At 61.1% G+C, this 17,451-nt stretch overlaps 1 protein-coding gene across 1 annotated transcript; it reads right to left on the minus strand.

The window, feature by feature from the left end:
• Positions 1-248: 248 nt before the first annotated feature.
• On the minus strand, positions 249-5,403 carry LHFPL7 (LHFPL tetraspan subfamily member 7). Its single transcript, XM_056114497.1, has 3 exons — positions 5,203-5,403; positions 4,035-4,173; positions 249-511 (listed from the first exon to the last, which is right to left on the minus strand). The coding sequence occupies exons 1-3, from the start codon at positions 5,401-5,403 to the stop codon at positions 249-251; spliced, it is 603 nt and encodes a 200-aa protein (XP_055970472.1).
• Positions 5,404-17,451: the final 12,048 nt, after the last annotated feature.

Below are 17,451 nucleotides of genomic sequence, written 5' to 3' on the forward strand. Positions count from 1 at the left end.
GGACTCCAACATGACTGACACTGTGCTAAGAGTTTTATTGGCAGAGGGCAATCCACATTGACTTTCATTCCAACCCAGAGAGGTGGTATCACTGCACAACTGCAAGCTCTTTGACCAAAGAATGCACTGGGGCCTAGAGAGGTGAAGGCTTGTCTGAGATCACATGGCGAGGCTGCGGCGGACGTGGTGTTTGAACCTGGCTATGCGGTGATCACCCAACTTCAGTGTGGTTCCTTGGGGAGGGGCTGTTATTTGCCAATATCTGGCACAAGGAAGATCTTCTCCGTGCCACTGGAAAAGAGGATGGTGGTCCTCGGGACCGTGGTATCACGGGGCTTCCAAACCATGGAGAGGAGGCCGGCCAGGACTGCGTTGAGGATTGCAGTCACATAGCCCCAGCCCAGCTGGCATTGCCCACTGCAGTATATGGAGGAGTTTCCACAGGCCTCTTTGGAAAATGAGGATTCCAGGCTGACAGGGAAAACCAGAAGGCCCATGACAGTGGCAGTGGCTAGAGACAGCAGGAAAGGACACCAGTCAGTCAGTGTAGGGACTAGGGCTGACCTGCCACTCCAGGACCAAGTCATCCACCCAATCACCAACCATCTATCCATCTGTTCACCCACCCATCTGTCTACCCACATACCCATCTATCCATGATGCATGCATGCATGCATGCATGAATCCATCCATCCATGCATCCATCCATCCATCCATGCATCCATTGCATCCATCCATCCATCTGTCCATTTATCCATCCACCTATCTATCTACACATTCATCCACCCACCCACCTATCCATCCATCCATCCACCCACCCACCCATCCACCCACCCATCCATCCACCCATCCATCCACCCACCCACCCATCCACCCACCCACCCACCCATCCACCCACCCATCCTTCCATCCATCCACCCACCCATCCATCCATCCATCCATCCATCCATCCACACACCCACCCATCCACCCACCCATCCTTCCATCCATCCATCCATCCATCCATCCACCCACCCACCCACCCACCCATCCTTCCATCCATCCACCCATCCATCCATCCATCCATCCATCCACCCATCCATCCATCCATCCATCCATCCATCCACTCATCCATCCACTCACCCACCCACCCATCCATCCACTCATCAATCCACCCACCCACTCATCCACCCATCCATCCATCCATCCACCCACCCACCCACCCACCCTTCCATCCACCCACCCACCCACCCACCCATCTATCCATCCATCCATCCATCCATCCATCCATCCATTCATCCATCCACTCATCCATCCACTCACCCACCCACCCATCCATCCACCCACCCACCCATCCATCCATCCACTCATCCATCCACTCACCCACCCACCCATCCATCCACCCACCCACCCATCCATCCACCCACCCATCCATCCATCCATCCATCCACTCATCCATCCACTCACCCACACATCCATCGATCTACCCACCCACCCACCCACCCACCCATCCATCCATCCATTTATTGACTCCTCATCCGTTCATATATGTATTGCTTACCTACCCTTCCATCCATCTGCCCACCCACACACCCAACTACTCAACCATCCATTCAACCACATTGTAATCTACTCATTCTCTTCATCTCTCTGCCCACCTCTTCATTCACTCATCCACCGCACATTCGTTCTCTCATTCAGTGGCCTGACCTCTGCCTATCCATCTACTCAACCTCATCATCATCCATAAATGCCTCCTCCATCCATCACCATCCACCACTCATTTACGTACCAGCCCTCCCATCCATTCATAAACTCAGTCATCCAAACTCTTGGAGGGGCTGCGGTAGACGCTCATGGAGAACGAGACACCTCCTCAACGTCAAGATTCTCAATGAAGGACAATCAGATGACCTTCAGCCTCCCTGACTGCTCGTCTGCCACAGGAGTTTACTTGCGATTTCCTGTCTGCACCTGCTCTCTTCTCCGCATATGCCCCCGACGTTGCCCTTGCCTGAAATGCCCATCTACATTCGGCTAACTCCCACTCTTCCTTCCATCTCCCTCGACAAGAACATTGGCTCTATCAGGGCAAGCACATATCTGCGCTGATATCGCCAGCACCCAGCACAGTGTACCTAGACTCAGCTCGGTCCCGACTAACATCTTCCATTAACACTGGCTCAGGGAGCTCCCGGAACTTTTCCTTCGCACTCTGTGCTCCTCCCCCATCATACCAAATGTCCATTGAACTGTCTGGCCTGCCACCCCACTGCTTACCATGCAAATCGGAGACAAGACTCTTATCTAAACGGGGCTGGAGGGGGCTGGAGTGATAGCACAGAGGGTAGGCCGTTTGCCTTGCACGCGGCCGACCTAGGTTCAATCCCCAGCATCCCATATGGTCCCCCATGCACCGCCAGGAATAATTCCTGAGTGCAGAGCCAGGAATAACCCCTGAGCATCGCTGGGGTATGACCAAAAAAAAAAGAAAAAATAAATAAATAAACGGGGCTGGAGCAATAGGACAGTGGGTAGGGTGATTTCCTGGCACGCGATGACTCGGGTTTGATCCTCAGCATCCTATAGGGTTCCCTACGCCAACCAGGAGTAATTCTCGAGAGCCGAGCCAGGAGAAACCCCTGTGCACCACCAGGTGTAGCCCCCACACAACAACGAACAAAAAGACCATATCTTGATACATCGATCCAACACTCTTCAGTATCCATCTGCTCTGTGCCGGTGTGGGAGAGTTGGAGACACGCGCCCTTCACCAGGGCTAGTGCAGAAGGGGCACAGGAAGCATATTGGGCATCTGGGGCAAGCAAGAAAATATCAGGCAAAGCGAGAGGACGGAGACCCTCAGGAGAGGGACGCTCCCTGTGGATGAAGTCGGCGACATGGCGGAAGCAGCAAGGTGACATCTAAACGATGTCTGTGATGAGAGGCAGAATTCTGAGGCAAGAAAATTCCAGGCTGAGTGTGCGAACCTGGTGAGAGGAGTCACGGAAAGCAGGGCGAGAGGCACGGGAGCCATGGAAACCGGCACAATGGGGAGGAGATGAGATGGGGGGCGGGGGGACACTGGCAGAGCCCCGCAGGACGTGGCAGGGTCTGTCGGTTTTTCTGAGTGTGGCAGGAAGCCGCGGGAGGGCAGATAAGCCAGTCTGAGTGGTGTGCTCTGATTGCAGATTCCTTAGGACCTGTTGTACCAGTGTGCAACAACAGACCCACTCTGGGGGGCGCGAGGGGGCTGCGAGGCTGGCATCAGGGAGGCCCAGAGGTGGTAATTGCTCGGATGCAGGGGAGAGAAGAATTTACGGGGGGTGGGCTGCCATCAAGCCAGGGGCTAGACCATGCGGCACCCAGGGGTGAACTAGAGAAGAGCACATCTCTCGGAGCAGTTGCTGCCCTGAACTCAGCAAGTGGAGCATCGGTTAGATTCCAGCCTCTTTCTGCCCTCAGCTGGGCACCTTTGTGCAGGGCACAGCTTGCTCAAGTGTGTGAGTGACCCCGGAAAGGTGAACCCAAGCAGATGAGAAAGCGGGGGGTGGGGGGGAGGGGGGTGCAGGTTCTTCGGGTCAGGTAAGGGAAAGAAGCAAGTGATGTTAGGGTGTCATTTCCTCCCCACCCCTCTCTATGTTCCTGACTTACTAAGGAACCAGCGGGCTGGAGCGATAGCACAACAGGTAGGGCATTTGCCTTGCAGGCGGCTGACCCGGGTTCAATTCCTCTGTCCCTCTCGGAGAGCCTGGCAAGCTACCGAGAGTATCCTGCCCGCACGGCAGAGCCTGGCAAGCTCCCCGTGGCCTATTTGATATGCCAGAAACGGTAACAACAGGTCTCACAATGGAGACGTTACTGGTGCCCGCTTGAGCAAATTGATGAACAACGGGAGGACAGTGCTACAGTGCTCCGAAAGGAAGCAGGAAGAGCCCATAATCCTGGGATTGATCGCCAAGATTCCATGCAGGAGGCTGACTCTGCTCCCAGGCTGTTCTTTCACTCGTCCCACAAACACGCCTGGGATGCTCGTCGTGCGGCTTCTGGCTTACCTGCGGCGGCCTGCATCCCTGGCGTCAGGCCGCTGCCTCTCCTCGGACACAGCCCTTTGGGGGCCAGGGCCCAGGCCAGGAGCAGCAGCGCATTGAAGACTAAGAGCAGCCAGCCCCCCAGGAGACTCGCAGCGGCCACCTGCAGGAAGGGGAGGAGCAGGTGTTGACGAGGCGAGGCGGAGGGCCAGTGGGGGGACCAGCAACTGGGCAGGAACCCCAGGGGGGCTGTGCCAAGGACCAGAATCACCAGCCTTGGGGCACACTGCTAAGTGGTAGAGACCCAACTAAGATGGAGATCTGGAGGGCAGAGAGACGGCACGGCAGGTAAGACATGTGCCTGGCAGGTGTCTGTGTGAGTGACCAGCCGTGGCCCCAGTTTGAGCCTCTCGGACCACATACGGTCCCCTGAGCACTGCCAGACGCACTCCTGAGACTTCTGGTCCAAACTCCTTCCACACCCTCCTGAGAAGAACCACCAAACACACACACACACACACACACACACACACACACACACACACTCTAAAGCTACAGCCACTGCGTGCTGACCTGAAGGAGTCCGGGGCCTCCGGCTGACCGCCAAGAGGCCCCTTCGTAGATCCCCGTTCTAGAAGACTGTAGCTTCCTGAGAAGGTTTTGGTTGTGTGCATCGATCGGGACAGAGACTTTCAGCACCTAAGCTGGGGTTTCCAGCCAGGATGCTCAGCGGGGGTGAAAATGCTTAAGCCAGGTCGGTTGTGCAGGTTCTGCACTAGGCAAAGGTGGGAGGCGCCTTTGAGAGAGTCCCCCGTGGACCAGCGCGTTGGTTACAGCTGCTCCCAGCAGGGGGCAGTGCAGCGCTTTCAAAAAGGGGCACCAGCGCCTACTTTGTCCACCCAGTTGGACAGGCAGGGGCCTGCCTGCAGCATCAGCCCTGGTTTGTTAAGATGCAGACAGCCAGACCCCACTGGATAAACTCACAGCCAGAACCTGGGGGCGAGGGGAGGGGGTTGAAAAGCTGCTATTTTTCCAAATTTCATTACGTGATTCTGAAGGGCTTTCCCGTCTAGGAATCTTGGAGCAGGACCCGGGGGGTTGGGGGTGGGGTGGGGTGCCCAGGCCCAGGAACACCCAGAGTGTTAGGAAAGGAGCCCGCCTTTCTGCCCTGCTGGGCTGGACCGGACCTCACCTTCCAGGGAAAGTCGGGCATCTCCTCCAGGGACCAGAAGGCCCCGCACGTCTGGTTCCAGTCCGCGCTCGGAGACCAGGCGCAGTAAGTGAGGACCCCGAAGGAGAAGGTGGGGGTCCGGAACCAGGCTGGGGACACGAGGCTGAGGCCCGAGATGCAGGTCAGGGAGAGCCCCAGCGCTGCCCACACGCTGCCCACCATCAGGGTCAACAGGCGCCTGCAAAGGTCAAAGAGAGAAAGGGGGATGCTAGGTGGCCCTCGGCACCCCCCTCCCACGCTGGGAGTCTGGTCCTGGGTACCGACCCCCGCTCAACGGCCTCCCTTCCGCCCTGAGAGGACGTGGGAAGCATTTTTATAATGGACGGGCTTTGCCAGCAAGCTCTAGACACAGATACCCCCAACCCTCAAGGCTGGCTAGGGTGCTGGCCTTGCACACGGCCGGTGGGTCTGATTCCCCCCCGACTCCATAGGGTCCTCTGAGCCCCGCGATGAGTGGTCCCTGAGCACCGCCCAACTCACCCCTTTCCCTCCCCCTCCCCAGTCTCTCTCTCTCTCTCTCTCTCCTCTCTCTCTCTCTCTCTCTCTCTCTCTCTCTCTCTCTCTCTCTCTCTCTCTCACACACACACACACACACACACACACACACACACAGAATTATTATAGTCGTAGCTTGGTGATAACAGGGGCTATGGCTGAGGCAGAAAGGAGATTTGCTAAAAGCCAATGCAGTCATGGTCACTGATGGGTAAGAAGAAGGACTGATTCTCTCCAGGGTTAGCCCAGGTCCAGAAAAGCCAAGCTGGCAACCAAGAGCATGGTGGCCAGCTTCTGGCTATCGCTGTCCACCCTTGGGTTCCACTTTGGGCATCTAAGCCACCAGCACTTTTGTTCTTTGTTTTTTTGTTTGTTTTGCTTTTGGGTCACACCCAGTGATACACAGGGGTTCCTCCTGGCTCTTCACTCAGGAATTACTCCTGGCGGTGCTCAGGGGACCCTATGGGATGCTGGGAATCGAACCCGGATCGGCCGCGTGCAAGGCAAATGCCCTACCCGCTGTGCTATCGCTCTAGCCCTAGAGCCACCAGCACTTTGAAGGTGGCAGAAATCCTGGGCTGGGAGGGCACCCAGGCCCTCTCCCACTCTCCTGCTGTGTGAGTCTGGCAGACCCCATGCCCCGGGTTTCTGTTTGTCCATCTGTAAAGCAGGGACTGCATTCCAGGCAGAGGGCGTGGGCTTCAACAACTAGGCTAGGCAATGTGGTCTCAAGAACGCCAGTTTCGGGGGCGACAGGACCGTGAGTAGGGCGCTTGCCTTGCATGTGGTCGACCCGGGTTCGATCCCCAGCATCTCCCAGGGACAACTGAGAACCCCCAGGACTGAGGGCAGAGCCACTGCTGGGTGTGGCCCCAACAGAAAAAAAAATCTCAGTTTCCTTTTCCTAGTGCCGCGACCTTGGGGAGGTCACCTTATCTATGAGGAAATGGGGTGCGGCTGGATGTGCGGGTTCCAGGGAAGAGAGGGCCCGTGGTTGGGGGGGGTGCGGGAAGAGTTAAGGGGTGTGGAGGGAGACCAGGGCGAGGCAGCCCCGACTGTAGATTCCCAGGGTCTGAGAACGCTCCTGGCTGGCAGCCAGCAGGAGCTGCCGTCCTGCAGGGAGGGGCAGGAGGTGGTCACTGGGCTCCTGCGCCCGCATCAGCCTCTCCTTTGCTGCTGGCAGCTCTCCAGGGGGCTGGGGGAGGAGGGGTCAGTGCAGCAGGAAGAGGGGGGTCGGATCTCAGAACCGAGCAGCCGGGACTTTGCCTCTCTCTGGTGGCCCTGGGGGCTCCCTGGGTGCTTCTGACCTTGAAAGGACTTTTGTTCTCCGGATAATGTGCTCAATGTCACCTGGAGAAAAAAAAAAATCACAGCGCCAGCTCTGGGTGCCCAGAAACCTCAATGAGGCTTTAGAACCCGAAACCACATCCGCCGGGCTCCAGCGCGCTGGGACCCCGGAAAGGAAGTCTGGAAGGCACGAAACAGTGTCGCCCGGCAGCTCAGCACGGAGCTGACGGCGGCACTTCACGAAAGCTCAGGGCGCTCCCCAAGCCCCGAAACACGGGCGTGTGCGACCACCCGTCACCCCCACAAAGATGGAAGAGTGGGTGGGAGTTAGAAAGCAATGCACGAGGGGCCGTGGCGATCCGACAGCAGGGAGGGCGCTTGCCTGCAGGTGGCCGACCCGGGTTCGATCCCCAGTGTCCCACATGGCCTCCGAAGCCCACCAGGAGTAACTCCTGGGCGCAGAGCCAGGAGTGACCTCTGAACACTTCCAGGTCTGACCCAAAACAAACCAATACCAAAAAACAAACAAAAAACCAACGCAAATAGTGAGACAGAAGTCAAGAAGCAGCACCGCCCAGGGTTAATGTTTGGTCAAGTCTCCCAGCTGCCACCCAGGCGCAGGCAGGGCCCCGGAAGCCACAGGCCATCGCTGCGGCCAGCGTGTCCCGACAGCCCTGCCCCTCTCTCCCTTTGACTTCTGGTCCTCACCTGTCCACTGAACGGCACTGATCACTCGTTCATTCATTCATTCCATTTTGTTTTTTGTTGTTTGTTTTTTTTTTTTTTTTGCTTTTTGGGTCACACCTGGTGATGCACAGGGGTTCCTCCTGGCTCTGCACGCAGGAATCACTCCTGGCGGTGCTCAGGGGACCCTATGAGATGCTGGGAATCGAACCCGGGTCGGCCGCGTGCAAGGCAAACGCCCTACCTGCTGTGCTATCGCTCCAGCCCCCATTCATTCCACTTTGACTCCATTTTCGTTCCACCATAAGCCCTGCATGCCCTCATGGAGCTTGGGGTTCGTGAGCAAACAGGACAGGACCCTCCTGCCCATCCGCCCATGCCAGGAAGGTTCACTCAGCATCCGCTGGACCGAGGAAGTGCTGGGAGCAGGAGCGAACGGGCGAGGAAATCGGACCAGGGGTCGGCCCGTGCTCAGGAAGCTGACACACTGTGGGGGACGGAACAGAAACGTGGGGGGCGGGTGGTGCTACCCAGAAAACCCCCGCCGTGCAGAAGCACCAAGGGGCCAGGAAAGAGAGGGACAGAGAATGGTCGGTCGGGGGGGGGGGGGTGCAAAGCGTGAGAGAGCAGAGGGAGGCGGGGACGGGGACCGGGACCAGGGGCGGGGTCGAGGTCCTGTGTGTGGCCTTTCTCGGGGAGCAAAGAGCTGGAGGGGTGAGGAGGGAGGGGCGTCCCGGGCTCTGATTTCTCCGCAGAAGGTCCTGAGCAGAGTGTGACATGGCTTGTGGCACTGAGCCTCTTTGTTTTTGTCCGCTGGCAGTGCTGGGGTGGGGGGCACAGGGTGACGGGGCTCGAACCCAGGGCCTCCCGCGCACCAGGCACGTGCTCCGTCTCTTGAGTCACACGCCACAAGGCTCCCTCTGGGCTGAGAGTAGACTTTTCAAAGGCCTGGAGCAAACGCACGAGGCCCCGCGCCCCAACCCTGCCACCCTGAGCCCGGCGGGGGTGGCCCTAGGGGCCCCCAGCACTGTTTCACATCATGAGCCCGAGGACTGGCCTGTGTCCCCGCGGGTCCCCGGCACCACTGGGGCGCTCCCCCGCCAAGGAAAACAGAAGGAGCTCAGGCAGAAGGGGCAGAGAGGAAGCCCCTGCGGCCTAGGGTGAGAGATCACAGCCCAGGAGGGGACGTGGGGGCAGCAGGGGCCAGGAGTGGTCGGACTCGCATCCCTGACCAAGGACGCAGGTCACGCCCACCGTGGCAGGCAGCCCCGAGGGTGAGGGAACGGGAAGAGGCCAGGATGCCTCCAGGACCTGGGGCCCCAGGGAGGGCGGAGCCTTCTGAGATAGAGCAGTTCGGGGGCAGCTGATTGGCTGGGAGATGGCAGGTGTCCGAGCAGGACTAGCACCAGGGAAGTCGGAGACTTCCTGGCCTTTGCACCTCCTGGGGCAGGCTGGGGGCGCACCCAGAGGAGAGGCCAGGCCGGGAGCCAGGGGCCATCGGCTGAGACCTGACCAGAGGCCGTGGGGAGGGGAAGGATGTGGACCAGAACCAACCTCAGTTCCCCGCTGCGCCAGCTGGGCCATGGTTCTCACTGTGCTCCAGGCCTGGGGACAGGCTGCCCATGTAAGCTGGGACAAACAGACAGTTCTGAGCCTCAGTTTCCCCACGGCGATGGACAGTTAGTGCGCCTCCATCCAGACAGCAAAGAAACCTGATTCCCCTGTGGCACCCTCAGAGGGAGGGGTTGGAGACAGGGCCTGTGGGAGGCCATGAGGGTGGAGCCTGAGAGACCCCAGAGGGAGCCCCCAACCCTCCAGCCATGGGTGAGTACCCAAGGTGCCTGGTCAGAGCCGCCCGGTCACCCACAGGCACCCCTCCACGGGCCGGCCCTGCCCCCCACCACACAAGCTTCCTCAGAAAAAGCCTTCAGTCCTTGCGGTCTGGTCCTTCTGTTGTAATTCACAGGAGCTTACAGACCCGAGGCCCTTTCTGGTCTTGGGTGATACTTTCTCCCCCCTTCAGAACAGTTTCCCTCCGGACTCACCGTGCTTCCGCTCAGGCCCCTCCAGGGCCTTCTCTCGGCAAAGGCTGTGGCTTTCCTGTAAGTCTGTGACCTCCTGGGTGATTTCCCTCCCGTGAAGGTTGGCAAGCACAGCCCAGTGTGTGATAAGCGTGTGTGTGTGCGTGTGTGTGCGTGTGTGTGTGTGCGTGTGTGCGCGCATGCATGTGCACGCGTGCTGGTGCCCTGGTTGGGCAGAGCCAGCCCTGGTGCAGGATGGGGTCAGGATATGGGGTTTCCTGGGGGAAGAAGGCCTGAATAGGGATTAACTGGCCTGCAATTAAACCCCAGGAGGGCACATTCTTGCCACTCTGCCTTCCTCCTCTTTCTGCCTTGGTAATTCCAGTCCGAGGAACAGACCCCTCTCTTCCTTGGGAACCCGAGAATCTTCCCTGGAGGCCGTGACCCTCCCGAAACTGGGCACTAGGCCTTCGAAAGCTTCATCCTCAACGTCCAACACAAGACGTGGCCCCGGGTCAGTGTCTCTCTCGCCGTTTGCGCTAAGGGGCGGAAGGACAACTTGAACCACTGCGAGTGCAGGTGAGAACTGCATCGGCTCACAGCCCCGGACATTCTATGGTGTAGTTTCAGGCACGGCAGGCGAGAAAGCCATCTCTTGGGAGCGACCCCCCCTGCCCCCCACCCCACCCCGTCCCCACCCCCCCCCAGCTCTGTTTTCTGCTGGGCTGGTTTCACTCTCGGGCACGTCCTCCCACAGTGCTGGCTGCTGGCACAGCTCTCTGAGACTTAGCAAGCCAGAGGAAAGGAAATTTCTCTTGGCACATAATCGCCGTCGGTGAAGGGATGGACTCTCACCGCACAAACGCGGACCACACTTCCAACCCGGGAACCAATGATCGGGAGCGGGACAAAGAGGTCTGATTTGGGGACTGGGGACAGGCTAGGAGTGTCACGGGGCTCATCCCCCTGGAACTCCATGAACCGGGCACAGGAGCGGAACTTCAGTCCCGGCTCTGTGTCCTCGGCCAGGACATCTCTGCCTCTCTGTGCCTCAGTTTCTCCACCTATGGAGTGAGTATGTCACAGTCGATGGTTCTCCAGGTGGGTTTTTTTTTGCATTACTTGATGCTCTGCATTACACTGGCTCCTTTTCCCCCCTAGTGTCTCCCCCAGACCCCAGTCATTATCTGTCAAGGGGCTTTGGAAGTCACCCAAGTGGGCCTGAAGCCCAGCTCTGCCCCCCAAAGCTATGTGTGGTGACTTCAATTTACATTAATTCAAATGAGAGAGGCTTAAAACTCAGGGGCCAGTGGGGCGGGAGTGATAGCACAGCGGGGAGGGCGTTTGCCTTGCACGCGGCTGACCCGGGTTCGATTCCCAGCATCCCATATGGTCCCCCGAGCACCGCCAGGAGTGATTCCTGAGTGCATGAGCCAGGAGGAAGCCCTGTGCATTGCTGGTGTGACCTGAAAAGCCAAAAAAAAAAAAAAAAAGCCTCAGGGGCCAGAGCAGGAGCGATATGACAGAGGGTAAGAAACTTGTCTTGCATGTGTATGGCCCCCCGGGTTAAATCCCCCGCACGCCATTTGGTCTCCTGAATGCTGAGCCAAGAGTAGCCTCTGACCAGGTATGCACCCCGCCCCCCAAAAAAAGTTAATAAAAAAGTAAATAGAATTCAGGGGCCAGAGCTCCAGTGCAGCAAGTAGGGCATTAACCTTACACACAACCAACTTGGATGTGATGCCTGGCATCTATATAGTCCCCCAAGCGCTGCCAGGCGTGATTCCCGAGCACAGAGCCAGGAGTAACTCATGAGCACCAATGGCTGTGGCCCCAAACCAAAAAGAATTTAGTTCCTCATTATACTGGTCAGATTTCTACTCCTGAAAAGGTATTATCGATGGCCAAGGTTGGACTGTGAACATACAGGACCGCCCCACCGCCACAAGAAAGTCCTCGGGGACAAAGCGGCCAGGCCCTAACAGAATGCTGAATCAGGACAGACTTTCTGGAGGAGGAGGCAGGAGGTGGCACAGAAGGGCTTCTGGGATGCCCGTGCCCAGTTCTCAAGAGCAAAGCCAGGCCTGGGAGCGGAGGGGACAGGTTGGCTCGGAAGCAACGTGCGACCTGACACCTCAGTGCCCAGGGGACCGGCTCTAGGTGTGCACCGGCTGCCCTGGAGGAAGGACTCTGGAATGCTGGAGGCTAACCGGGAAGTCCCTCCCCTGGCCACGAGGCCTCTGGGAATCGTAGTCCGGCCCTTCTGGGAGGGGGTCCAGAACCGCTGACCTGGGTGGAGCTGCGGGGATGTGCCCGTCAGGGCTGGAGCACGCTGGGGTTTGGGGGCCTCCTCCGGGGGGCGGGCGTGGCAGGGGGGCTTCTGCTTCGTCGCAGGGTGGAGAGGCCAGGGCCTTGCTGGGGTCGAGACTGGCGGGAGAGCCCGGGGGCCCCCGGCCCTGGGGAGGCAAAGCCTGCGCCCACCCACGCAAGCGAACCAGGACTCGCCCGGAGAGGGTCCGGGGGGCGCGACGGCGGCAGGTGGGGGGCAGGCCTGCACTCAGCCCACCGTGTGGGCCTCCTCCGTGTCACCCTGCTGTCGTCGTGACGTCCGGGGCGCGGGGCACCTGTGCGGGGGGCCCGAGCTGGCACCTGGTCCTGGCACTTGGGCACCAGGCGGGGCAGCGCCCGCCGGACCGCGCTCGGCCACGTGGGCAGCGCGCCCGCAGAGGCCGCGACGTCTCGCCCGGTCCCCGCGTCCTGCGACCCTCCTGAGGCCCGGGAGCCTTTCCCCGCCGGGTCCCCCTGACCCGCCCACCCGGAGGACGGGGACGGCCCCGCCCGCAGCAGGTGGGGGGCCCCGCAGTCCGGCCGCGGCGTGTCCACCGCACATCCCCGTGGGCGCCGCAAGGGGGCGCCCGGATGCTTCGCGCACACGCACACACACAGGCGCACCCCGGGATGGGTGCGGGGTGGGGGGTGTCCTCCCGGGCCCGTGGCCGCAGGCGACCCTTCTCGACCCCGCGCGCGCAGAACCCCGGGGGGCCCTAAGCGCTCGGTGGCGCGGACTGGCAGAGGGCTCGGGGCCTCCGAGACCACCTGCCCGGCGTCCAGGGGCGAGGGGCGCGTGTCCGGGGGCGCTGCAGAGCGGCCCCGCAGCACCCCGCGGGCCCGGAGTCCGCGCGCGGCGGGCGCGGGTCGGGCGCGCCCGGGCCCCGTTGCGCAGGCGCGGCCGGGCGCGTTCCCATGGCGACGGGGGCGCGTCCCCGAGGCCCCGCCCCGGGCCCGGCCCCGCCCCTCCGGCCCGGCCCCGCCCCCAGCAGGCTAGGCTGCGCCCGCCGCGGGCCGCTCGGGCAGGTGCCGGGGCCGGCGGGCAGGTGGCGGCGGCGGCGGCGGCGGCGGCGGCTTCAGGGTAGGTTGCGCGGCGGCCGCGCGGGTCGGGGGCGCCCGTCTGCGCCCCTCCCGGGCCGGGCACTCGCGGGGCGGCGGCGGGCGGCGCGCCCCCGAGTTTCTGCTCGGGCGAGGCCCCGGGAGAAAAGTTGGCAAAGTTGCCCCGGGAAGGCGCCGGGTCCGCGCGCGGGGGGCGGCGTGGGCAGGGTGGTCCCGCCGGGGGGGCGCGCGCCGATCGGGGAGCCGATCCGGGCGGGGCGGTGGGCGCCTGCGGGGGACGGCGGCCGCTCGCGGGGCGCCGCAAGCTCGGGGGGTCCCTCTCGCCCCCCGCCACCCCGGGCGGTGCGTCCCGAGAGGGGGTCCCGGGGCCGGAGCTGCGGGGTGGGGGGCGAAGGCTGGAGATCCGGGCGGGCGCCCCCAGCGTGGACATCGGGGCGGGGTGCAGGCCCCGGAGGCGGACGCCGGGGGCCGGGGTTCCGAGGGGGCGGGGGGCGCCCGCGGGCGGGGGGCGCCGCGGGCAGCTCGGGGGACCCCCGGGCGCCGCCGGCCTCCGCTTCCTTCCGCTCGGCCCCGGCGGGGGGCGCCGCGGGGGGCTGCGGGCTCCGGCCCCGCTCCTCCTGGTCCCGCGCTCCGGGCCTCCCCGGGGGCGACCCCCGCCGGCGGGCAGCCCCCGGCCCACCCGGGACCCCGCACCCCGACCTGGCCTCTCCGCAGCTCCCGGCGCGCGCACGTGGGCGCGGGGCGCACTGTGGCCTGGGCAGCCGGCGGCGGCCAGCGGGACCCGGGCAGGGGGAGCGGAGAGGGCGGATCCGTACCTGTTGCAGCGCGCGGGAGCAGCTGGCCGCGCCGCGGGTGTCCGGGGCCCCGCGTGGACCCTCCCGGCCTCGGAGCCCGCGGGGGACCGGGCGCGCCAGGCCCGGTGGTCGCGCGCCCCGAGCCCCTAGGTCCGCGCGGCCGGCCCCTCTGCCGCGTCCATGCCCGGCGGGTCCCCGCTCCGGAGCCCCGACTTGCTGACTTCCCTGAGCGCGGGGTCCGAGGCAGCTTCGACCTGGTCTTTCCTCCTAAATGCCCCGGAATCGCCCCTCGAGGCCCCTTGCGGAGAGGAGCTTTGAGGGTTGGCTAATCAGTAACCAGACCGTTTGGACAAGGCTTCTCCCCGGGGTCCGGCTAATCCAGAGGCTCACCTGAGCGCCTGCTGTCCATCCCATCCCCCGGGACAGTTCCTGAGCGACGTTTGCAGGTGCTGGCCCCGGAAATGGTCTTGGTGTTTGTTGTTGTTTTTCTTTGGGGGTGACGGATGGGGGGGAAATCTTCCTTTTTTTCTTTTTTTTTTTTAAAGGATTTGCATGCTGGACCAAGGAGCAGTTACCGATGTTGTTCAGTGTCTCAGCCCATCAACCCGTGTGTGTGTGTGTGTGTCTGTTTATTGAGCACCTACTACGTGGCAGATTCCCTGGAGGCAGTGTGGCCTGCACCTCCTAGCATCTCTCATCCTGGCATTGCATTCTAGCTAAGGAGCTCATCCTGTGGCCCAGTGAGGCTGCTATGCTGATTCTTGACATTGGGGATCTTAGCCCTCACCCAGACTTCCGAAGTTGGGGGGGTGCTAGGAGTGGGTGCTAGTTGGGGCGGGGGTGCTTCCCTTAGTGGCTCTGGGGGATTTTATTCCAGGCTGACATTAGCAGAAGGCACTGCCTTCTCCCTGAGTAGTTCTCTCTTTTTTTACCATCGCCAGAATACTTTTTTTTTTTGCTAGATATCCCAAAGGGAATATTATTTGTTTGTTTGTTTGTTTGTTTTTGAACCACACCCGGCACTATTCAGAGCTACTTCTGGCTCTGTGCTAGGAATTAGTCCTGGCCGTGCTCAGGGGACCGGATGGAATGCCGAGGATCCGACCCGGGTCAGCCGCGTGCCGGGCAAGTGCCTGCTGTACTATCACCCCGGCCCCCAGGGGGGAACATTTGAACTGGCAAACCGTCCTTCGTTCAGCAGGTGTTTGAGGATGTTCTGGCAGAGAGCCTGAAGGTTACCTTCGTAGCAGGGGAGACCAGCTCTCAAGTAGGGGCTGGGGAGGGATGGGAGTCGGGGCATCGCTGGCATTTGACCCCATGGTGCTGGGGGAAAGGGAGTCGATTGGCCTCCGTAGGGGGGAGCAGGAGATGCATCCGGGTGGGGTCGGCCATTCTCCGGGAATGGAGCCTTATCCCAGGGCGGGGCAGGGGAGCACGGGGCAGGGTTCCTTGGCGAGCGGGATGGGGGCCCGTTGTGCGTTTGGGGAGGCTGCTGGCATCGTCCACGGGCTCCGCTGTGGAGGGCTGGACTCGATCGGAGGCGCTGGCCAGTGTTGGAGTCACTCAGACCGTGAGGCCCCCTTCCTCCAGACGTCACTGCCCATCTGGAGAAGGGAGTCCTCCACGCCCCTGCCAGATGCCCCGGTATCAGGATTTCATTCCGCTCTGGCGGCCCTTCTGCACGCCCAGGAAGTCCACTCGGTGACCTTCACCTCTTTCCTAAACGAGGGGGCTGGGGCTCGCCACCCCCCTCTCTCAGGTTCGGGTCTTCGCCCTCCTGGGCAGAATCGGATGTGGACTCCCTGCCCAGTTAGCAGCCTGGTTTGTCTTGGAACTTTGGGAGCTTGAGGGGAGAAGCCACAAGAGGGGGGATGAAGTCGGGTCTTGGTGCAACAGGGGGTAAACCCAGGAAGGCTTCCTGAAGGAGAGTGGGCTCGAAAGGGGGGAGTTAGCCAGGGAGACTTGGGCGGGAGGGGGGCAGACCCTCTCACTGTGGCCTTGATGGTATCTCAGCTTCCTGATTTGTAAAACGGGCTCACAATGGATAGGACACGGCTTCCCCCAAAGCGTTGTTTGGTGACTGAGCGGAACTATGCCCGGCAAACGTCCACCTTGGTGTCCGTCTTGATCAGACACCAACGGGATGGCCACGGTCACCGACAGGGTGATTCTCACCACAGCCTGTTGCGTTTCAGGCTGGCCGCACCACTTCCTGCCTGGGGGGCGTGTGCGTGGTGGGGACCCCGGGCATGGCCGAGGGGACATTCCCCGCACAGGCAGAGCCACTGATGCTGCAGAGACCGCAAGCTTCCTGGTCCGCACAGGACACAGAGTGGGCCCTGTTAGACCGGAGATGATGGAAATTCCCACCCCTCAGCCACTGTCGGCCAGCCTGGTCAGGAAGGTGGTGGCAGGTTTGGGGTAGAGGACAGGAGGGTCCCTGTCCAGCCAGGACTTCTTGTCCTTCCCCTACTGGACACTCATCCAGGCTATGGGGATGGCCCCATAGCCTGAACCGATTCACACTCAGTTCCTTCTGCAGGAAGACACGTGGGTTGGAGAGAACAAAGGTATAACCAGCTCGTGACAGTCTCTGAGCCCTCGCTGTACGCCAGGCTCGGGGCCAGAATCTCTCGTCTCCCTCAAATTCCCAGCAAAATCTGGGCGCAGCCTACCTTGGGGGCCCTTGATGTTGTGGTTCGGGAGTGTGGGGCTTTGAGGGGACCTTCTGCCTGGTGCCAGAATGACACTCCTGTAGCTGTTATGGGTGTTTCATCAGTTTAATTTTTGGCCACACCCGGTGGTGTTCAGGGCATACTCCTGGCCCCGTGCTCAGGGCTCACTCCTGGCGGGCTCAGAGGACCCTATGGGAGGCCACGGAGGGAATCGCGGAAAGTCTCGTGCAAGGCAAGTGCCCTACCCACTGCCCTCTTTCCACCCAGCACGCTCCGTGCTTTCAAGGCAGCTGACACATGCTGTTCTTTCTCCCTTCGGTGAGGTGGCCGCTTTTCCGAGCCTCTCAGGTGAGTGATTTCAGGTTCCCCGTCCTCAGGAATTCGCTGCTCTCTGGGCAGGAAAGGCCACGGGACAGGCGGTTGGGCAGAAGGGGCCGGTGCATCCTTGCAACATCATTGCGTTAACGACCTTGGAGATGTCCTATAGCCTTGTCCCCAGCAAGAATATAGCATCTGAGCACTGCTGGGTATGGCCCCAGAGCCTGAAAGGAAAAAAAAAGAAACCAATCAATCCAGAATATAAAGTATGACCCCAAAGTGTGACCTTGGATATTTGCATCGCTGAGTCAGGAGTGACACACGGTTTTATGTGTGTGGTGACACAGGGACGCACCAGTCACATCGAGGATGACCAAACGAGCCCCGGGGGAGACGGCTTAGGGTGCCGGAGACCCAGGTTTGATCCCCAGCACCTGGATGCGGGGATGCGGGGCGTCGCCCCTGAACGTTGCTCAGCCGTGGCCCTAAAGCCAGAAAGCAACGAGGGCAAGAAACACTAAGGATGGCAAAATGATAGTGTCTGGAGTG

This window comes from Sorex fumeus, unplaced genomic scaffold (assembly GCF_029834395.1).
Source record: "Sorex fumeus unplaced genomic scaffold, SorFum_2.1 ptg000025l, whole genome shotgun sequence".
In the NCBI taxonomy this organism is placed as follows: domain Eukaryota; kingdom Metazoa; phylum Chordata; class Mammalia; order Eulipotyphla; family Soricidae; genus Sorex; species Sorex fumeus.